The 23,883-nt window shown below is 34.1% G+C and overlaps 2 protein-coding genes across 2 annotated transcripts; one reads left to right on the top strand and one right to left on the bottom strand.

Moving 5' to 3' along the window:
- The first annotated feature begins 49 nt into the window (after positions 1-49).
- Positions 50-1,153, top strand: Teh1 (tipE homolog 1 phospholipid transfer protein). The gene has a single exon (XM_089708210.1). The coding sequence runs from the start codon at positions 218-220 to the stop codon at positions 896-898; it is 681 nt and encodes a 226-aa protein (XP_089564336.1). The 5' UTR covers positions 50-217; the 3' UTR covers positions 899-1,153.
- Positions 1,151-21,333, bottom strand: CycJ (Cyclin J). Its single transcript, XM_089708208.1, has 6 exons — positions 20,929-21,333; positions 19,432-19,542; positions 8,777-8,948; positions 7,858-8,139; positions 6,837-6,993; positions 1,151-5,569 (listed from the first exon to the last, which is right to left on the bottom strand). The coding sequence occupies exons 1-6, from the start codon at positions 21,034-21,036 to the stop codon at positions 5,215-5,217; spliced, it is 1,185 nt and encodes a 394-aa protein (XP_089564334.1). The 5' UTR covers positions 21,037-21,333; the 3' UTR covers positions 1,151-5,214.
- Positions 21,334-23,883: the final 2,550 nt, after the last annotated feature.

The following is a 23,883-nucleotide window of genomic DNA, read 5'->3' as shown; positions in this document are numbered from 1 at the left end:
TTGAAAATCAATATAATTATGATCAAAAAGTGCTAAAATTACAAGTATGTATCATTTTATTAAATAAATTGCAATATATTCAATAATATATTACCGCACAATATATTTTCGTTAAAATTATTACTGCGCATGTTATAACTTGGCGCATGCTTATGGCAAAACAATGCATTTAGGACAAGGTTTTTAATTCAGCATGGGTTGACGCAGTGCTCTAAAAATGCGTGGTGGAAGTTCAGAAAGACTGGTCGTGCGAGCCAAGCGTCGAAGAGGAGATACACGCGCCAGACTCACACGATACATAACAATTTCATTGGCAGCAGTGCTCGGTGGAGGCAGTTCAGCGTTACTTTTTCTCGTGCCTCTTTACGCAGACCCAGCGCTAAGTGCGTTAGCCGCTGACTTCGATCCAGTCCCTGCGGAATGCGTAACAGAGAGACGGGATGATAGGCTCGGACTCGACAACTGCACTTGGGCATCTTGCCGAGAAGGATGCACTAGCGACGCATATAAATGTATCCAATTGCACGTCAAATACAAAGCATACGCTGAGGATTGGCGTCCGGCTGTACTGTATGTAAACATAAAAGGATGCGGTTATCCACCAACTGTGAATTGTGAGAACTTTACGCTCAACTACGGCTACGTGGGCGCCAGGTATCCATGTTTCTGGTCTCGAGCGGACACCACTGTCGTGGTGCCTAGATGGTCGAGGGGGGAACAAGTAGCGACTGTGACGAGGACACTAGCTTTGCCGCTCTTTCTGTCTGGATGCGCGGGAATTGGTCTCTGCGCTTTGCACTGCGAGTGTCGACCGCGACGTAAGCGACGACCACCACGCCGGCCTCCACGTCTCCCGACATTGTCTATTGACGACACAACCGTATACCGGCTGGCTTAGCTTAGCCCAATATCAAATCTCGTCTTCAAGCACATATAGAATTGATTTTACGTGTGAAGTTACTATTAAATTATCGTCTTTAGTTTGCTATAAGCACTATGGAATTTTATTATATCGTTCAGACTCGTATATGAATAGCAACAATTTTACTGTAGGTTAAGTACCTAGTTATATTTCTGTGTGAAATAATTATATTTTATTAATATTGGATGAGAGTTATGTTCTTTAAGTGAGTTCAATAAAAGCCAAGGAAAGAGTAAATACTTTTATTTCAAGTTGCATCTTTAAATTTCATTCGTTGAGTACAAAACTATGGTGTCCTATTACAATCATCAATCATTTAACACTGTAGTACCATCACATCAGTCTTTAAGCGATATATCAATTATATCATTGCTCTAACGTAGCATCTCTCCAACCATAACATAGTGTAACAGGGTTACCATATTTAAACATAAAATGAGTATAAAATAAATGACACATGTGGCAACCCTGTCTACATTTTTAATTTTAAAGATGGCATTAAGTACAGAAGATGCAAGTCGAAGATCAAGAAAATTCGATACGATTTGTTTAATTAACGTTATTTTGGTCGATTGGAAACTGCAATTCTCTAATGATTTAAAATCGTATCAAATTTTATAAATTACAAAAGCGTAGTATAACAATTACATTACAATATTTTATTTTATGTATTTTAGGGTTTAAGATGACAATATTACATTACGCAAATCTGGAAACAATGGTAACTTTCAAAATTAAACTTTTTACAACATAATCAGTTAAAACAAGAAAAGAAAAAAATTAAACAAAATTTATTAAAAATTAAAATGCCACATATTATAATAAATCAATGGCGGAAAAAAACTCATAACTGCTTGTATATAAAATTATGAACGATTTCGATACAATTGTTCTCTTCTAGGATTTTTAGTATAAGAAACAGTATTTCTTTTGGATACTATGAACAAATTATGAAAAATTACGGAAAGCTATTTAAGTGATTTTTAAACTTTTACAATTTCATGTTATTTATTTAATTAAACAAGAAATAGAGAATATTCTATTCTTCCTTACGTGAATTTTAACAATTTGCAAGCAAAACAATGTTCTATTTCTATTAAATAGCCGGGCATTAACAATCTATATGATATCCCTATAATTTACCTTACATATCATCGAGTCGGCAAATTAATTGCAAAGAAAAAGACGAAGAAAAAACTGTGTAAAAATAGAAAATAAAAATGCACAAAAATAATCCTATATCACACGATAAACGGATTTCAACATCAAAAATAAACAAACTCTGTTCACAACCATCCTGCGCAATTTATATAATTTTTAAGTTATTTCAAAGATATTACGATAACGGGTATAATTTAAAAATACTGGCAACATTTAACTTAATAGAACTATTAATCTTGAAAAAAAAACATTGAATGGTGTGTAAATGAGCGAGACATGCTATTAAATTGTTTACAAAAAAATTGTGAAAAAACCAAACTTTTAGATGAATAAAACGAAATTCAGATGATTTAAACAAAACTTTCCAGCGTTTAAAATTATCCCCGTTTGTATTCTATTTTCATAATTAGCTGCCATTTTGGAATTGAAGAGTGAAATAAGAAATATGTATTACTAATTCTATAAATTGTTCTCGACTTTTCGGATTCGATTTATTCTGGCTCCATCGTAATACCTTATTAAAACAATAAAAAAACATTGTTCTAACATTAAAACTAAATGAAAACGAAAATTATTCTAGCATTTAACATTAAGGTGATGTTTTACAATCTGTGACATTACGGCTAAAGAATGCAACAGCGCGCGCTTTTTGTTTTAAAAAAGAGATTTCATTTTTAATTTTTTTTTTGAGAATATCGATATTCAAATCTGGCAATTCGAAAGTAGTTACAAACGGGCGCTGTCACATGATGGAAGCTAGCCTAAATTAATTTATAATCAGAATTTATTAAACAGACAGTTTTTATTAATAATAAATTATATTCACCTTAATATTATGAACGAGAATTTACCTATATTTAAGCAAATGATCGTCAAAATGATTTGGCAATCATCGCGTATTCCTTATATGAACTAATAATGCTTTATTAAAATCAAAGAGTAATAATAAATAGTGAAAAGTGGATAAAGATGGTAGACAAAAGACGTAACCACGTTTTAAAAAAAACGGGTTGCACTCCTGGAGTGCCGGCAGAAGTGAAAACTTGATTATTAACGTTGAGCATGTTTGATATTTTGGAATGGTATCCGTCTTACACTTTTTCGATCAGGTCACGTGTCCTGACGCGAGTTTAAGATTTTATACCCATTACAGAAAAAGTGCTCAACGCCGCTAAAGAAGTTTTCACTTCAATAAAACTAATTACGTATGACTTTATTTCGCTAAATAATAAACATATAAGCAATATTAGTCCATACAAAGACATAACACACGAACTAACATACTATAAATTTGTCAATTTATATTGCGTTATATTATTACATACTTATTAATATAAAACTACATGTCCGTCCGTGTGTTAATGATATCAAGTCCACAACTTGTCAAAAACTTTTTAAGTTCCCCGGCAAAAGATAAATTCGACAAATGCAGTGTTGCCAATTATTTTTAACAGTTTGCAGATATTAATACAGTTCCATATTGTACCTTCATCTTCAGGTTCTAAATTACTAAACTATGGGTAGTTTTAAATTATTTTTAAGCGATATTACCTAATATTTCTACTATTAAAGGTTATTTCTTTGGTGTACTACAGTTGTTGGCAACACTGCCACATTAAAATACGCGAGTTGTGAACTCAATTGGTTAATTTGTTACTACCTACCTAAATTTAAATATTTCGTATAAAACGTACTTAGGTTCGATACCGTACGAAGTCTTTTCACAGCAATGCTGTAGATTATGTTTGGTTTAAACAAACTACACTCTAGACAAATTTCAAGTTATTATGTTTTGGAACTACATTTTTTTATATTAATGATATATTATACAAGCTAAGAGAATATGTTAAAAATATTCGTTTTTTTTTATTTGAACCATAGAGTATTAAGATGGCTACATGGTGATCAAGAAAATTTTCAGTTATAAAAATCATTCAAGTCATAAATAAAATAAATAGGTACAGTGAGTTAAAAAAAAAATGTAAAAAAATGTCCAGAGTCAGTTATCTAATACAATATAGAATTCAGACTTCGCAATTGGCATAGCATTAATCTAAGGGCGAACGGTTAAATCACAGCTGTGATTTATCACTGTTATTTTTCGGTGATTTTTTTACAGTGACTTTTCAAATATGACTTTTCTCATGTGATTATTCACATGTGCTTTTGCACAAGTAATTCTCCGCGCGTGATTTTTCATATATATTATTATAGTATTTGATATGGGATATATTTCAATCAAATTATTTGTGTACCAAAAATAGGGGAAAGGGTTATTTCTTTGATATTATTTGTAGAAAAGCTACGAGACAGAATTATAAATAAATATTATTTTATTTTTTGACCCGTTCGCCCGTTTCGCCTGTAGGCGTGTCTGATTGAATACCTTCAAACAAAATAATAAATAAATGCAAAAAAATAAATCAATTCAGTACATATCTAAAAAACACTGGTACGTCTCTTGGAATGATACTAAAATAAATAAAAAAAAAATTGCAACTAGGAACTCTATGTGCATGTAAATATGTACTGAATTTGCTAAACGCAGTGTGACCGGCTTAAGTTCAAACGAGGCACTTTACAATATTAACGTAATTATTGCTATATTCTCTAACATTTAATCGAGTACAATGTTTCTTAACGCCGATATATTTCTCAATTAAATTATATGCAAAGATACTTCTACCAATACAAAACCAACAAAACAGCGACGCAAATCATTAAAATAATACAGCGTTTACTAACAACATTATATCCCGCATAAAAAGCAATGCCTGCATTCGAAATTCAAAAATTCAAATTTTATCGAAAATTTGAATCATTCTAGAACGTTCCATAACAACATTACCTTTGCTTCTCGAACGAGAAGCTTATATCCAATACACTGGAGATTTCAGTATGAACATTAACTTGTAACAAGAAAATATGACGTTGAATGACGCCTGTATGTTTTTTATCCCTTTCACACCTAACTAACTACCTAGGTGTGAAAGGGATAAAAAACATACAGGCGTCATTCAACGTCATATTTTCTTGTTACAAGTTAATGTTCATACTGAAATCTCCCGTGTATTAGATATAAGCTTCTTGTTCTCGAACGTTCCAGAACCAGTCACACCGACTAGACGCTATCATTGAACCGCCTGCGACAGAGACACCCTGTATCTCTTTCTATCTAATTCCAATTCGTTCGAATCAATGTTTCTTTTCACAGCCATACTTGTGGATGGTTCTATGCTCGCTTCGATTAATCTGCTTGCTCTGCACAGTCTGTGGTCTGTTTGTTGCGAAATCCTGTAGTAGTTTGTCTCTGGGATTAGGTACTCTGTGTTGATCGGTTGTCTGTAGCCGAGGTAATTGGTGCAAGTGGTCGATATTTGGTATTGTGGTGAAGTAGAGGGGGTAATATTGGGAGTGGTCTGTGCACTACTGTAGCCTTGGTCTACTTCGCATTCGGTCGTGTCGCGTGATTTTATCTGCATCATTCTGTGAATGAAATATTTTTTTATTAATTGATTTATACATGGTGTTTCATTTTTTTTTAGGTTTGGGGGTAGTCAGGTATTCGCTTCGTTGGTATAACCATTTGTAAGGATATCAACCGGACGGGACATCGACTTATGTCTTTTCGGCCTTTGTTCATCATGTTAACGGGTTCAATTATTTTATTTACACAACGAAAATAAAAGTTATGAATAAAAGTGTCTGTGATGGATCAATCTTAACTATACAATTATAAATGTGAAAGAAACTCTGTCTGTCTCTTCTACGTCTCTGAATGCTGAGTATATTTAGATGAAATCTGACACAGAGATAGGACATAGGATTGGTTTTATCCCGGAAATCCCAATCGAACGGGAACTATGCGGATTTTCTTTGACGCAACGCAGGCAAAGATAGTTATAAATAATATTTATAACGTATTATCACGTATTTATTAAATACGTAACTGTCTGTCTTCTTACACGTCTTAACCACTTATTTGGATGAAATTTCATAATCATAATTATTTATTCATCCTAAATACAAAATTAAATACATAGAAATCATTATCTTAATTAATTAAACATAAAATAAAAAAAATGTTGTGTGGTTTTATGAAACCACGGTAAAAGTGAAACTTAGGCACAAAATTATCGTATTTGTACGATAATTATCGTACGGTTCCGAACACTGCTTTATACCTACTCGGCAGCCGACCGTCACGCGACATGCGCTACACAGACCAAAAAGTTTGAGTACGATGTAATAAAAGTTTCACTTTAAAAAATCGGTTGTCTGTAAAGTCGGTTTACTGACGATAGTTGAACGTGACAACGTCCGTTTCTTTGTCGCTCGTTCCGCGCTCTCGCTTGCACTTCAAGCCTTACATGGAACGCCTCAGAGCGAGGTAACGCCGCATGAGTCATGTTTTTTCGTGCGTGCAGCCGGCTCTATCGAATTATGAGACGTTGTCACGTCAAAAAAGAAAGAAAAAGCTAAAATCTTTCATATTAAATGTACATGGGATAGTCATATCTCAATATCTCATACTAAATCAAGTGAATTTTTTAGATATTTCTCGTTTTATTTTTAAAAATTTATTATGGCCATTTTACTCATTAGGTTAAGTACTTTCAATATCAGTTTAAAGTTTTTTGATATCTGCAATAGTTGCGGAATAATCGCCTGTGCACACTTAACGATTACACCCTGTATATAGATTAGATATGTTAAGACTACTAAAAAGCTAGTTATAATTTTTGCTCCTCACCTATGCAGCAGCCTAGCCACAGGCGCCACAGTCTCATGCCGCCTGCCGCTGAGCTTTTCAAGCCAACGCGGCCACGCACACAGCCCGAGCTCTGCGCGTGCGCACGACACACACGCACAACCCACTTCCACGCTCTCTACCACTTTGAGACGCACATCTGTTGGGAAATAATAAAATAGTTACTTCTACAGTTTGGACCACTTTGAGACGCACATCTGTTAAGAAATGTTTATATTATAATTTGTTTCTATTTAAAAAATATATCTGACCCGACATTTCATTGTTCTGTCTTCGCGTAAATTGTCAAACCCGTGAGTGAAGTTTAAATGGCCGTTAAGTTTTACATTTTATTAATTTGAACCTCGAAATTTTATTTCATAAGACAGTAACGAACACATCAAATAAATATTATCGAAATCGGTCCAGCCGTTCACGCGCGATGTCGTGACCAAGGGAAATAGGCATTCATTTTAAAATAATATAGACTACAAAACTAAATATCAAACATGATAATATGAATATGTATTATATAAGATATTTTCGTGTCATATTTTATCATTGGTGGAAATTTTCTAAACTAGAATACAAACAGTAAGGTAACTGGACCCTTTCCATAAAAACTTACGCACCATTGAAGCAATAGGACGTTACTTCGTAATGCTTTAACTTTTCACTACACACAAGGTACTAAATATCAAACATGATAATATGAATATGTATTATATAAGATATTTTCGTGTCATATTTTATCATTGGTGGAAATTTTCTAAACTAGAATACAAACAGTAAGGTAACTGGACCCTTTCCATAAAAACTTACGCACCATTGAAGCAATAGGACGTTACTTCGTAATGCTTTAACTTTTCACTACACACAAGGTAATTAATTATCATTTATATTGCAATTACACTGAAGAATCAAAAACAATCAAATAATTAAAATTGTCCCAACATTGGTTGGTTGGTAACATACAAATAATAAATAAATAAATAAATAATTATCATATAAAAAAATAACTCACCGGACAGTGTCAAATCCAGATACGCTTCAAGCAACTTAGCTCCATCCCGCCTGAACCGTCTCACAAACTTCGGGTGTCTCGTGGTCAGATCCGCGTCAGTGACCACGTATTGTGCCAATAGAGCCGCGAAAGTCACGGGCGTGGGCGCTAACAGTCGCCAACGCACGTGCTGACCGACCATCCACTCTAATTGTCTGAACGTCTTGCCGCATAGTTGTACGCCACTTATTTTAGCCAATGTTTTCAGTGTGGGCGCCCTGCTGAGCTTCTCTTCACTCTTTGCTGTGGAATGAAGGAGTTTTTACAGTATTTGTGTATAGTCTGTTGCTGCTAAATTACAACTTTAAAATAAGGCACTAGATTAATATGATAAAAATTACATATAATGCGTTTGTTTTTATTTTACATTCATAGGTGACGACTAACCTAGAAAATTAAAAAATCTATTAATTTGCATATTTTTTGCTTAACAAAAAAGTACCAGGGCAGCACGAGCTTGTCTTGCAAGAGACAAGCACGCGAGCACCGTGAGTCTATCCGCTCTCAGTCTATTTACATTGTACCTATGTCCACAAATAGATTTATAGTATAAATGATTAAAGGCTAATACAGTATCGACTAGTGTATTTAATCCAAGCAATGCAGTAAAATAATAAGATGTAGTATGTTTTGACGTGATAACATTTTTAAAATCGTTTTAGTCGGGTGACATGTTCAGAAACTTGTGTCACACCAAAACCTCACGATCGCGATCGCAGGTATAACGAGAGAGAGACGGACCGATCTCCCGTCTCATCTCGAGCGCTGCCACCAATAAGACGTTATCACGTAAACATCTCGATCGTAAACCTACTTTACAAACAACCAATTTTTTTTCATTAGTTCTCAATAAAAAAAAAAGTACCAGGACACCACGAACCTGCAAGAGATAAGCACGCAAGCGCCACATGTGTGAGTCTGTCCGCTCTCAGTCTGTGTGCGTCCATGAATAGATCCAACTGTGCGACCGCAGAGTGCAGTGTTGCTAGCGAGAGGCCGAGCTTCTTTGATACGTCGCGCAACTGCTGAACGAGGGCCCCTCTGAATTCGAGCTGTGAATTTGTAATAGATATATTAATTACATAAAGAATTTGATAAAGAGATAGGTAACATAATTATATTTTATGCAATAAGGTGAAGATAGGATGGATAAACCAACACAATAAAAAACTTAGATCTTTAAAAAATGGCATAGGAAGGCATACAGGATTTAAAAAATTATACTAAAAAACTCATAATTTGTTCATTAGATGTCATTTGTAAGTGCTGAGTTGTGGGAAGAATTTTTATTTTAAAAGTTAAATTCTCCTTGATTTATGTCTCCTAATTTATAAGCTGCATAATTTTAAACATTCATAATGAGAATATAGTTTATAAATTTCAAACTTAATTCAATAGAAATAAGTTTGAAATTTAAAATTGCTAACATTCAGCAGAAGCGAATTTAAGCGACTTCTACACACATTGTTCCATAAAACTGGATATGATTACATTAGTTTATTTTTGTTGTAATTTAAATGAAAGGATCTTTGTGTTATTTCATTCAAACAACAGGTTATTGAACTTATAACTTTTCCTTTTAATCACCGGCTTGACCAGTATTAATCGAGATAAATTAGGTAATATATTATATTTAATTCATATTACGTTTCATTGTGCAATATTCTCGCGCTCTACAAATTTTGTTGATATTTATCCGACTTTGCTAGATCCGTAAAAGAAGTAATGTTTTAAATAGGTGGCGTATTTTATTTTTCACCACAGTTTTATTTAACTTTTTAGTATAACATTTCTTTACTTTGGAGTTTGGACTATGCTTTAAAAATATTTATCTCATAATACAATCAATAAATATTTACAATAAAATTATGTTTCAGACAGCCGGAGGCCCCAAAAAAAACTACGAATTCACTTAGAAATACTTTAATATAAACTTATTACAATACGTCTTGCTCGATGCAAGTCTTAACAATTAATAATTATAAAGCTAATTGAATATAAAATGAAAACTTAAAATTACGTTGCGCCAATGGAATCTGCTATGTCCGCACAATACGTTCCCGTGTGAAACGTCGACGCAGCAATGTCTTGGGGATCCGTTGGCGTAACTCCTCCCCCCGAAGACCAGCAACTATTTGAGCACGGTGTGATAAAATGTTGCTGGAAACTGTGGTCCTGGCGAAGATTCGGTACAATTTTGACTGTCTTGATCTTCCGTCTTTGTATTAGGGTCGTCTTGATTCTTCCAGCACATAACTTTCTTATAACTGATTACTTTGTAAGTTGCGAAAAGTAGTAAAGTGCCCAAAAGGAATGTATAAATTGGGACAGTGGTATGGTATATCGTCGATGTATCCTTTTCTAGTTCAATCGGTGCTTGCATCAGTATCTTAGTATGTATCTTATGCAGATCTTCCAAATTTATTGAATTCAACTTTACATGATTTTCAGGGCTGTGGTTGAAGTGCATTTCATTTAAGTCGATATTACTTATTTTCAGTGGTTGTCCTCGAATTCTATCTTGAACGTTATTGACTTTAAATTTATCTGATTCCAGGATACAATTTTCAGGAACGGTTATGAGGAAGCTGCCATTAACAGTCATGAAATCGTCCTGTTTGCATTTTAGGTGTATTTTCGTCTGGTGTGGCATAGATAGGATGTAGTGTCTGTCATCCAGTCCTAGTATCATTTCTTGAGAAAGGATTACTTCCGTCATCCTGCATCCTTGGCCCAAGACTTGACTTTGTATAAAATCCTGTATGCAGTCTGCTTTCGTCTGGATCTGATTGGTTTTTATCTCACAAAGATACCCATTACCGTACTTCGGGCATTCAGCCTCCATGTACAAGAAAGACTGTGTACTTGTGGCAATGAAAGGATAAGGAGGGATGAGAGCCTGCATGTACTTATTAGGAAAAACAGCTAATTTATAAAAAGTAAATGAATCCTTAGACACTATTGGAAATTTAAGAACAATTATAATCTTTTTTCCATTAAAATAATATCCTGGTTTTATTATATCGTAATATTGTCTTAATTCTAACTCTAAAATTCTATCCTTACCATATATAGTATTTAATTTTATTAATATATCCTTTAACACATTTGAACTTAACATAGAATGATGTGTTGAGGACGTACGAATGAAAGCTAATGTATTTTCAATTCTAACCAATTCTTGCAATATATCATCTACATTTTCTGTCATTATGCTAAGGATTTGGGCAAATTTAGCATATTTTATCAAACGGGATATTTTATAGTCTTGTTGCGTCATAAAAAATATTAAAGTAGAATTTATCTTTACCTGATTTTCGACAATTTTAGATATAAGTTCAGAATGACGTTTCATCCATTCTTTGCTTATACTAATATGAGTATTGAATTCATTAACTATTTGATCCTGATTGTGTTCTAAATTTTTGATAACACTATCGTATCTTATTGCGTCTGTGTAATCTAAATTACCAGTTATGCCTTTTATTACCGATCCTAGCCCATCAATGAGACCTCTTTTTACACGACTTGGCTCAAGCGATTTAAGCTGTTCTAAAACTTGCACTAATTTAGAAGAAAGGTGCTCAATTTGATTTTCGTACAAACTTAAAGCTTCACTGTCTAGAGTCCTTTTATAGTGTATAATTTGGTCCTGTAATGTCCTTAATTTAATGTCAATGTCATTAAGTTCTATGTATTCTAAAAACGTATGATAATGCGTCAAAAGTCTCGCTTGTCCAAGTTTAAACGGCAGTAGTCCTGGTCCATTTCCTAAGTCGTCAAGTTTTATCTCCTGTGTCATTACTACGGGGATCGTGAGAAGCATCAGTATCCTGTAACAATTTGGCGGTCTTAGGCACACGTTTAAGTCTGTGTTTTGCAACGGGGTCCTTCTTACGAGAGGTATATATATGTATAGGCAAATTAGTTAAAACCTTATCTTTAGTATAACGGGGTGCTAATTTCTTACGGGCAGCTAATGGGTTATTGACAAATACTATCTGACCAGGCTCGTACTGGATCTCGGGATCCCGATCCCTATTCCTATTTTCTATTAGATTAGTTCTATTTTGCAAAGAAAATTCGTTAATCGTTTTATATACTTCCTGTACTCTACTCCTGTGTGTTAATATATATTGCTGCATTAAGTGTTTTGTTAGATCAATATCCACAGGGTCTCTAGGGTCCATATGCCCAAGTATGAGGTCATAAGGCCTACATTTCGTAAAACTATGGATGGTACTATTGTATGCTAAAAGTGCGTAAGGTATTAAGTGCGTCACCATAGCCTCTTTATTTTTTAATCTAAGTATTCTAAGGTGTTCTAAAAGCGTGGAATGGAATCTTTCTATATTACCGTTATCATTTGGCGAATTTGGAAGTATTTTATGATGATTAATTTTATGTAAGTTAACAAATTCAGAAAAAATTTGGTTCGTAAATTCCGTGCCATTATCAGTTACAATCGTTAAAGGCAGACCGTGATGCGTTGAAAATGTTAAAAGAGCTTGCACAATACTTATAGCAGTAATATCTCGGAGGTAATAAGCTTGCGCGTACTTGGAAAACACGTCTATAATAGTTAGATATTTTTCGGTCTCAACTGTAAAAGTATCTATGTGAACAATTTCGAAAGGCTTTGTAGCTGGTGGAACAACCTTGAATTGCTGTTTAATGGGTTTCCTGTCATATTTTACCTGACCGCATATACTACATTCGTTAATAAATTTAGTAATTTCATCCTTCATTTTAGGCCAAAAATAACGTTTGGAAAGAGCTAAGTAACATTCGTTTATCCCCCGGTGGTTTGTTTTACCGTCGTGGTACTTTCTAATTAAATCCTGCTGGTTTAAGTAGTCACTGACATTTTCTATCTCGGATTTGGCTATCACAAGTTTGTATGATGAACTCTTGAACTTTTCCTGTATAATGGGAACAATATCGAACATACAGTCATATGGTTCTATTAACATCGCGGTTTTAATTTTTGGACTAACAAATTCCTTAATCATATCGACTATATCTTCCTCAAGGTAAGGTTGACGTAGTTGGAGAGAAATACGCGTGTGATTTTCAAAAGGCTTAGTTACTTTAGGCTTACGTTTAATATCGCCTACTACCGTAATGAATAATTGCCTGTGAAATTTATTTAATGGTTCGTCCGTAATTGGTACCTCAAGTATAGGATTTTCTCTACTAGTATGTGCTGTTTCCGTGGATGAGCCTAGCGATATATGGTCACCTGATGGTGAATAAGCCGTTTCGGTTGAAGACCTCATTGCGTTTTGATTACGTCTAGGTGAGCTAAGATGAACTGTCTCTGTGGATGAGCTATTTGAAATATTATCTACTGATGTGTTAACTAATACGGAACTAATTTCTTCGTTATGAATTTCAACGCGAGATAGCGCGTCTGCGTTTGTGTTAGCTTTTCCCTTTTTATAAATTACCGAAAAATCATATTCACTAAGCTTAAGTTTCCACCGCGTTAGTCTTGCGTTCGGTTCTTTCATACTCATAACCCACTGTAATGGCTTATGATCTGTAACGATTTTGAATTTACGGCCAAATAAATAAGGGCGAAAGTACTTTGTTGCCCAGACTATAGCTAAAAGCTCTTTTTCTATAGTACTATAATTTAATTCACTGTCATTAAGTGTTCTAGATGCGTAACAGATAGGCTTATCAGAACCAATAGGACCTTGCGATAAAATAGCTCCTAAAGCAAAATTTGAAGCGTCCGTTGTTAAAATGAAATCTTTACTAAAATCTGGATACTGTAAAATCGGATCATTCGTTAAGAGAGACTTACATTTCGTAAAACAATTTATGTAATCAGTATCTAAAATTATCTTCTTGCCTTTTTTCAAACACTGCGTTAGAGGTTTTGTGATACGAGCGAAATCGGGTACAAATTTTCTATAATAGCCTAATAAACCGAGAAATTGCTTAATTTGCTTAGGTGTTTTAGGTATAGGATACTTTTCTATTGCTGAAATTTTGTCCGGATTAGGCTTAATTCCGTCCTTAGAAATAACATGCCCTAAATACGATGTCTCTAATTTTAAAAATTCTGACTTGTCCATTTGGATTTTAAAATTTGATTCTCTCAATTTTGCAAAAACCTTTTCCAAATTATTCATGTGCTCTTGCAATGACGTACTAAAAACAATGATATCGTCGAGATAAACTAGGCAAATCGTGTTCTGTAGGTCTTTGAGAACATTATCCATCACTCTTTGAAAAGTTGATGGAGAATTTTTTAAGCCCATGGGCATACGTAAAAATTCGTAGTGCCCATGCTCGACATTGAAACCTGTCTTGTGGACGTCATCAGGGTGCATTTCCACCTGATAGAATCCACTAGCTAAATCTAAGGTGGTGAAATACTGGCAATTTCCTAGCTTATGGAGGACGTCATTTATATTGGGGATGGGATATTTATCATCTACTGTCTTTTCATTAACCTTTCTGAAGTCTACAACAAGCCGCCACTTAGTTTTACCTGAAGCGTCTGCTTTTTTTGGGACCACCCATATAGGTGAGCTCCATGCAGATGCAGAAGGTCTAATGATACCTTGTTCTAACATATTTTTAATTTGGCTTTTGACTTCCTCTCTATGAATAAATGGATATCTGTAGCTACGAGTGTGAACGGGTACCTCATCCGTTGTCCTAATTTTATGCTTAATCTTATTAGTGAACGTGAGTGGCTCTCCCTCAATGTAAAATACGTCCGCGTACCTAGCACATAATTTCTCTAAATTGATACGTTCCTCCGGATTTAAATGATCGGTTCTAAGTTTGGATAAAACTTTATCTGCACGAGATGTAACTCTATTATTGCTAAAAACTTCTGCATTAAAAATTTCGCAGTTAATTGGTCTATCTAATGAAAAAATTACGTCATGCGGAGATGGGTTGTGCACTTCTAGGAAACCTCTACTTTCTACTACTGAAGTTAGACATTGGGGTATCACGCAGCTGCCTACAGCCTGTTCAGAAATTATGACGTCACCATTTTCGCAATTAATGGGAATTTTAACCAATTTTGATGAACCGGCAGGTATAACGTCTTCATAGAAATTAACGTTACACGAGTTATACATGAGGATAGGGTTTCGAGCATAACGCGTAATTAAAACTCTGTCCTTCAAATCAATTTTTGCGCCCCAAAATTCTAACAAATCTAATCCTATAAGCCCATCAAAAAATTCATGAAATTTATATATAAAAAGTTTTATATTTTCGCTATCCCTAAATTCTGAAAAGCACGGTATAGTTATTGAATAATTATTGCGAGTTGTCGCGTGAACGTTCGTTACCTCAAAGGGATCGTAATCTAATTTTACATGTGCAAAAAATAATTGAACTGCTTCCGGACTTATAAACGACTGATTAGCACCGGTATCTATTAATAATTTTAAAGGTGGATCTGAAATTTGTATGAAAGGAAGCTGCCTTTGCGTTTGAATGTTAAGCTCTATCTTGGCTTTTTTAAAAGGCACTTTTTCGTAAAATTTTCACTATCGCCGCTAGAGGGCTCTAACTCAGGTGTCACTACTTGGGATAAGTCGCAATGCTGTTCTTCAATATAGTTACAGTCAAGGTTAGATGAGTCATAGTCATTATAATCGTTAAAGTATTGTTCAGAGTCATAGTAACAGTTATTGTCATAATTATTAAAATCATTATCAAAGTAGTAACTTTCATGAGGTATTTGGGATTCATGCATATGCATCTCCCTATTCCTAAAATTATGCGCAATTTGAGAAGATGGAATCTCTTTAGTTACATAATGACTAACGCCGCTCATTGGTTTCGGACCTTGATTTTGATTAAAATTTGGTTTTAGCCTAAAAACGTTACTTTGCGGATTATAATTCGGTGGTAAAGCGCGGAACATCTGTTGTGTTCGCGTCGGCTGCCTATTGAAATTATTAAATTGCGGCCGACCTTGAACAGGTTGATGCGTACTAGGTCTAGGCATTGGTGCAAATTGTTCGGAATTTCTTGGAACATGTGTATTATTGAATGAAAATTGGGGCCCCAAAGGCATGGGCCCTAAATTAAATTGCTTTCTATCTAATTTTTGAATACTATTTCTATTTTGCAGGTATGTCGCGTTAAGTTCCTCTTGCACGTATTCGAGGGCCTTTTCCATCGTTTCGGGCCTCATACACCGAATTCGTGACCCTAGGGGTTCTTTCAAACCGCGAACATAAGCCTGAAGGGCCACTTTTTTATAGAGCGTACGTTTTGCTTCGATTGTACTTTCGATAACTTCGTGAAGTGAAACGTAAGTCATGATTGTACTAAAAAGTTGCTGGCACCTTTCGTAATATTCCTGAGGGGTTGAGGACCCCTGTGAAGCCATAGACAAGTCATTGTACAAAGAGATTTCATCTCTTTGGTCTGAAAAATTATTAATTAAAGCCGACCTTATACCGGCCCAATTTTCGGGAATTCCATTTGAGTTCATAAACCGAGAGGCAGAACCGGTAATTTTATTTAAAATTCCGTTTATTAAACATAAATTTGATAATTCACTACCTGGCCCTGTACTAACATATTGGTTAACTATTAGATCGCAAATTTTTATAAATCTAGTTAAAACATTCGGATTCCCGTCGAATTCGGGAACCGGGCGTAAGGCCTTAAATATAACGTCAGGGTCATGTACAGCCATCTCTTCAAAAATACTTTCTAAGCTACCTAAATTCCTACGATTATTATCTAGATACGACCTACGAGATAACCTACTCGATGCAGGCTCCCGGGAAAATAATTCTCTCGGATGGAAAATTTTGGAAATATAAAAAATATCAAAAAGGATTAAAACTAAAAGGATAAGTAACACAGATCTATTCTATGTACTTACATGAACATAATTCGGCTTCTTTCGGGATCAATGTTCGGATGTCGCCTCCAGGCCGCAGAAACCGTAGATTCTGGATCCTCGTAGCAATAGCGAAGGTCACTATCTATGCCACTTATTTTTGAGGATCCTACCGACTGCGCCAATTATGTTTCAGACAGCCGGAGGCCCCAAAAAAAACTACGAATTCACTTAGAAATACTTTAATATAAACTTATTACAATACGTCTTGCTCGATGCAAGTCTTAACAATTAATAATTATAAAGCTAATTGAATATAAAATGAAAACTTAAAATTACGTTGCGCCAATGGAATCTGCTATGTCCGCACAATACGTTCCCGTGTGAAACGTCGACGCAGCAATGTCTTGGGGATCCGTTGGCGTAACTATAATTATTAATTAAGTTTATTTATCTATTATTTATTTATTATTTATCTCTATGTAATTGAGAAGAAATGTAGATAAACCATTATTTAAGCATGCATAAACCAGGGCAATAGTGAAAATTTGTGATACAATATCCGAATATCCGATTTTCTATGACTTACTTATATCTTCTAAACATGGATACACCGTTAGACTTAGAAAATTACTGGAATAAATGCAGATTCCTTTATATGTTGGTTAAACGATTTTAAAAGTAGTTTAAAAAGATAGTAAGTATGTTTAAAGTTCAAATATTTTTTGTTTGTATTAAATTTTATAGTAATCTTCTCTGTAGATGTCGATTTACGCGGGTGAAACCGCAAGCAGTTAATATTATAGGTATTTAAAACTAGAGCAAGATCATTATGTCTTTTGCCTCGGACAGTAGCGACGCGATGTTAAGATTGACCAAATCGATTCTAATATGATGCAATTTATAACTTGAATTACGATCATATTTAACAATCATTGCACCATCCAAATGCCACTATTTTACAATTCTAAAATAGTTGACATCTGTACCAATCATACCTGTAAACTATGTATATTAATACTAGATTTCCGCCCGCGGCTTCGCCCGCGTTTTCAAAGGAAAACCCGCATAGTTCCCGTTCCCGTGGGATTTCCGGGATAAAACCTATCCTATGTGTTAATCCAAGTTACCCTCTATATGTGTGCTAAATTTCATTGTAATCGGTTCAGTAGTTTTTACGTGAAAGAGTAACAAACATCCATACATCCATACATACTTACAAACTTTCGCCTTTATAATACATAGTATTAAGATTAAGATATGCTTTTTGGTTTGAACATGATAATTTCAGGAGCTACTGGACCAATTTAAAAAAAATTGGGGTTTGATATTGTGTATGTGATCCCCGAGTTTATAAATTTACTACCGACAAAGCCAGGACAGACGCTAGTTAAAGATATATGTCTTAATTGCTTGTTTTAGTCAAAAATAAATTAGCAAGGAATGTGAAGTGAACTTTAAACTTTCCCTAAAGTGTGAAAATAATTTCTTTGATAAAGTTAGGAAAATGGTAGGAACTTAAATCATTAAGTTTATTTTGCATTAACTATTTTAATTTTTATTGAAAACTAGCGGTCTGCCCCGGCTTTGCCCATGGTAAATGTTTACGTTTTCTCTCCCTAAGAACCATCCACATCCATCCTTTCAATAATTTGTAAGTAAAATGCCATTTGAGCCTACTGACACAACATTATGCAAGAAGCAATGCATCTGATCATTGCATCAGTATTTCATAAATGCACATTGCCTGTATGAAATAAAATACGAAATCTATACATACACATATTGTTAAAATTGAAAACTCTAAATGTCTATGAAATGGCTGAACAGATTTTTATGTTTTTAAAATGATAATTTAATAATTAAAAAATTTGATTTTTTTTGTTCATAAATTATTAACATAATAATATATTGTTGGTTGAAATAAATACACATTACACATAAATGAAATTAATTAAAAAATGGTTCCTATTTTTCATGCAAATAGATGGCTTGTTTTCTTAAAAAAAAGACAAAATCCTTCCTCTATCAGTATTTCCATATAAAATTAAAATGTGTTCAGATAAAAAGTCATTTTAAGATAACGAGTAATAATTTAACAAAGTAATTTTATTAATTATTGATTACTCTTAATCTATACTAATATTATAAAGCTGAAGAGTTTGTTTGTTTGAACACGCTAATCTCAGGAACTATTGGTCCAATTTAAAAAAAAATGTATGCGTGTACTAGAGTACACATGTAAGAAGTGAAACTTCTTTATGACCTTAAAAATGTCACGAGTATGGCGTAACTCAAAAATGTCACGCGTACGGCGTAACGCAAAAATGTCACGCGTACGGCGTAACGCAAAAATGTTACACTAAATTTTTGTCCAACCCCGATAAAGAAGTTCGCAAAGTCACTTCAAAAATTATTTCGGTGATAGATAGCCCATTTATCGAGGAAGGATAGGCTATTATCATTAAGACCAACAGGAGTGGAGCACTGTGGATAAAACCGCAGGGCACAGCTATTAAATCATATTTATCAATACACACACATTTGAGTTGATATACTACTGCAATACCGTTGTATTCAACGGCAAACGACAAAGATTGTACTTTTCATTTTTACAAGAAATTTTATACTATTATTTTATTATATATTAGATAAAAATTGTTTTATCCATTTAAATTTGTAGTGAAATAACATACCTGTGGTGATTGCAGGTGTATAACAGGTTTCTGAGCGTCTTGTTCTAATAGATTCTTCCAAATGTCATCTCTGTATTCACAGTGGAATTCATCATCGGGGTCCAGGAGTGTCTGCAAATAAAATTATTATTGTTATATTTATAATATACTTGATTTCTGCCTGTGGCTTCACCCACTTTGTATAAAACTAAACACATTATAATATACTAAAAGCTTCCTCTGGAATCACTCTTTATAATAAAAAAACTGCATCAAAATCTGTTGTGTAGTTTTATAGATCTAAGCATACATACATACAGATAAAAGGACTGACGCATGAAGCAATCTGAAATAAGTGCTTTCAAACAATCAAACAACCTCTTCAAATTCTTGATTAATATTTATATGTACAGTAGGCGCTTGCTAATCCGGCACCGGCAATTTTTCCTCTATGCCGGATTGTCGGAAATGCCGGATTATCGAATTAGTATAGGAAATAAGACTTCATATTTAAGTTGTATTTATTATATATTATATTCATAGTAAGTTGAATTTATTATAAAAAAAAATACATAAATTAATTAAAATATTAATTAATTATGTATTAAAATTACATATTAGGTTCATCATTTGTGACGTTTTCGTTCAGTAATCCGGCGTTAAGCTATGTAAAATGCCGGATTATAGAGCGGGCTGTCTGAGTCCCGAAGTGCCGGACTACTGAGCGTGCCGGATTGGCGAGCGCCGGATTATCGAGCGCCTACTGTACTTAGGCAAAATTTTTTAAATTAGCTATTTTAGCGCATTATCACTAACTAGCTGCTCCGCGCGGTTTCACCCCCGTGACTCCACTCCTGTTGGATTTAGCGTGATCATATATAACCTATAGCCTTCCTCGATAAATGGGCTATCTAACACCGAAAGAATTTTTCAAATCGGACCAGTAGTTTCCGAGATTAGCGCATTCAAACAAACAAACTCTTCAGCTTTATAATATTAGTATAGATGAACTCCTAAAGAAATAAACAATATTACTTTTTCTTTGTTATACATGTTAATTTTAAGAAATTTCATAATATTGCATTATGATGCAATGTTACATTCACAATCTATGCATGCATTGTTGCATATATTATGTATGCAACTACATGTTATCTATCATAACTATGGTGGAATTTGTTTACATTCTGTCTTATGAAAACATTTTAATAATTGTAAGCATGATAAATAATTTGTTAATTCAAGGTCCTTTTATTTAACTTAAAAAGCAAGAAAATTTACAATAAAACTAATCTAGACAAGTATTTTATTGTGTAAATTTGTTATTTTGAGTAAAATCAATGACGTTACATTAAAAATTTACAGAATACGTCGTGAATTGCAGATGTGAAACTATTTATGTAATTTTAAATATTATGAATACAAATTATCCATTGATATGCATTGTATGATATATTTATAGATAAATTTCAGTCAGTTTATCAGTTTACTTTATAATTTAAACTGTGAATTACTTACATTCGATTCGTACTTTATTTCTGTAACATCTGGCTTTGTACAGTTCTCGCTTGTCGCGTGGCTCCTTACGCTGGACAAATTTAATTTTGACATGTTCAAGGACTCCATTCCGCGGGCAATATGCGATCGAGATCAGTAACTTTATTAAAATAATATAATGAACAAAATTAACACGTAGCTAAATACTTGACAGTCACCACGTGGAAACAAACGTCAAAATATCTTTTATAACTCAGAAATTCGTATAGTATCTCTTGTAAATGGCTTCGTGGATTAATTGTTCACATTTTATTAGGTAATAAAGAAATAATCATCAATTCAAACACAAGATGCAATGGACGCGGTGCTTAGAACATTTTGACGCTTCATTCAAAGATACGACACATTCCACACGCGATTCAAATGCGAAATAGGCATGGGTAGGTAATGCGTGTAATAGTACAAAAGTAATATCACTTTGACACGTAATGCAACATCACGCATTACGCATCAGTTACAAACATCACTCGCATCACTCACTTTTTTTTATTTTGTTTTACATTTGCTTGCGTTCATTACAATTTACAATTATTAACAAACAACATAAAGTACGTGGCTAAGTATGAAGGAAAATCAACTACATTTTTTAAATATTTACTTAAATTGTAATTTTACGATATATGCAATAACTAATAAGTATTGCAGTTATCATTGCTATTTTTCAATATTATGATCTGTAATACTTCACATATCACCATTAATATAATATAAACATTATAATATTATTAATGTCATCATTTCATTAAAAATCGATCGGGTAATGTGTGATGTTACGGAGTAATATCACTTCCGTGGAAGAGATGCGTGATGTTGCATTACTATTTGACGTACTGTTTTGCGCATGTCTAATGCGAAATGATGTTCTTTGACATTTTCACATTTTATAATGATTTGTCATATTTTTGACAGTTTCTAGAAATGACAATCAAAAAAGTGATTTCTTTGTTTAAATAAAGACCGTTTTAGACACCACCTGCGTTTAATAAAACTAAGAATAAAACCCACAGATAAAACCCTAAGGCCTTTGCCACACTAGACGGAAACTCCGTCGCCGAACTTCCGCGGCGGAACGCCAATACATGTTATTGCATATAAAATACAAATAACGGGCACACTACGCGGAAGATCGGTCGTTCCGTCGCGGATGATCCCGCGTTCCGAGCGGACCGTCACTCGCTCGCGTCTGATCGGTCGTCCGCGCACCGATCTTCCGTCAGCGTAAGATCGGCAACGTTGCATTACAGGTATTTGTATGCATCGCGCCACATTCAGCGGATAACTCGCAGTGACGACCACACCGTATAAGGGCAGTTAGCCGACTGATGATCTGCCACTGAATATTCAGTGTGGCTGGTACCGTATAGAACGGATTGACCGCCGCGGAAGTTCGGCGACGGAGTTTCCGTCTAGTGTGTCAAAGGCCTTAGATAAAACCACCAACTTTTTGTAAATATTTTTTTTGGTGGCGATCACAATATAAATTCAAATTGTTCAACTTAAAACCATGCAAATTATAGCGATATATAAAAATATTTTAATAACGTTAACCTCCGTTCTCGGTTCTTTATTTGTTAACATCGATGTAACTCTTCAGGTAAATTTTATTTTAAACGTTATTATTATTACTTCATTTCTACCAAATTTCTGCATTATATGTGTCTATTATTTATTTTATATACACAGTTTATATATGTATATAAAAATTAAATGAAATGATTGGAAAGAACATTGTTTTATATAGAAAAAAAAATGTATGCGTGTACTAGAGTACACACGTAAGAAGTGAAACTTCTTTATGACCTTAAAAATGTCACGAGTATGGCGTAACGCAAAACTGACACGCGTACGGCGTAACGCAAAAATGTCACGCGTACGGCGTAACGCAAAAATGTTACACTAAATTTTTGTCCAACCCCGATAAAGAAGTTTCACTTCAAAAAATGTTAATAAATGCACATTCATATTATCATTAACAAACTTATTAACAAATTATTTCGATTTAATCCGATACAGTAAATGTATTGGAAAAGCTTCGAATACTTACATCATTAAGTAATGGATGGAGTACGCTGGCAAATGTTCTAACTAAACTTTCTGCTGATTTTGGTGCGGGGAGGGTAACTCACACTATTGAAACACAATCACACATTCACAAAAATAATATGTGTCACGAAAGTCGTAAAAATTTACGACCTTTTAAGCGACGAGTTTTTAAATTCAACTCTATCTATAAGTTCATAAAGATTAAATTTGTATTTCATTCCAAGTTGTCTCGTGTGGAGTGCGGTTCAATATCGCGTTCTAAATTCAACTTTATAACTTATATCGTAAAGATTAAATTTGTATTTCTTTAAAAGATAGTCTCGTAAGGAATGCGGTTCATTATCGCGTTTTAAATTCAACTTTATCTCTTAGTTAATAAAGATTAAATTTGTATATTTTCTTTCCATTATAGTCTCGTCTCTCTCTCTCTCTCTCTAAACATGACTCGATTATTTGTCTTGATCATATCGCTAAACGATACATCGACGATTATTAGAAATTGCATTTAATTAGAAATGTACGTTAAAAAAATAAAAAAATATACACAAATTAAAGGTTATTCCATCTTTTTTAATATTCGACATGTTTGAATTGCTTCTGCAAGACTTGACAGTGCAAAACGGCATTTTTAGCGGAGCACTCGCAGACGTCCTTTCAATGTTTTACGAATACGCAGAGTGTTTGTAATCGATTACGCAAGTAGTTTTTATGAAAGCATAAGATTTTTCGATTCGAATAATCTTATACCTCGGCAAAAGGGGAAACGCCTGCGAGTGTTATCCATTACTTAATGATCTAAGGGCGTATTCAGAAAGAAAGCTTGAAACTTATAAGCGCTTATCGGCGCTTGTCATGTTCATATATTTTCCTGTC

The sequence above is a fragment of the Colias philodice genome, chromosome 20, assembly GCF_061535455.1.
Source record: "Colias philodice isolate Cphi_HAF_F1 chromosome 20, ilColPhil1 Martin Lab GWU primary, whole genome shotgun sequence".
Lineage (NCBI taxonomy): Eukaryota > Metazoa > Arthropoda > Insecta > Lepidoptera > Pieridae > Colias > Colias philodice.
Note: the sequence above shows the minus strand (reverse complement) of the source record. Positions and strands in the feature narration are given on the sequence as shown.

Coding starts and splice junctions, on each gene's coding strand:
- Teh1 (XM_089708210.1), top strand. CDS start 218: ATGCGTGGTGGAAGTTCAGAAAGACTGGTCGTGCGAGCCAAGCGTCGA.
- CycJ (XM_089708208.1), bottom strand. CDS start 21,036: ATGGAGTCCTTGAACATGTCAAAATTAAATTTGTCCAGCGTAAGGAGC. Junction 8,949..19,431: donor TACACCTGCAATCACCACAG/GTATGTTATTTC, acceptor ACAAATTCACAG/CTCGAATTCAGAGGGGCCCT. Junction 8,140..8,776: donor TGCGTGCTTATCTCTTGCAG/GTTCGTGGTGTC, acceptor TTCATTCCACAG/CAAAGAGTGAAGAGAAGCTC.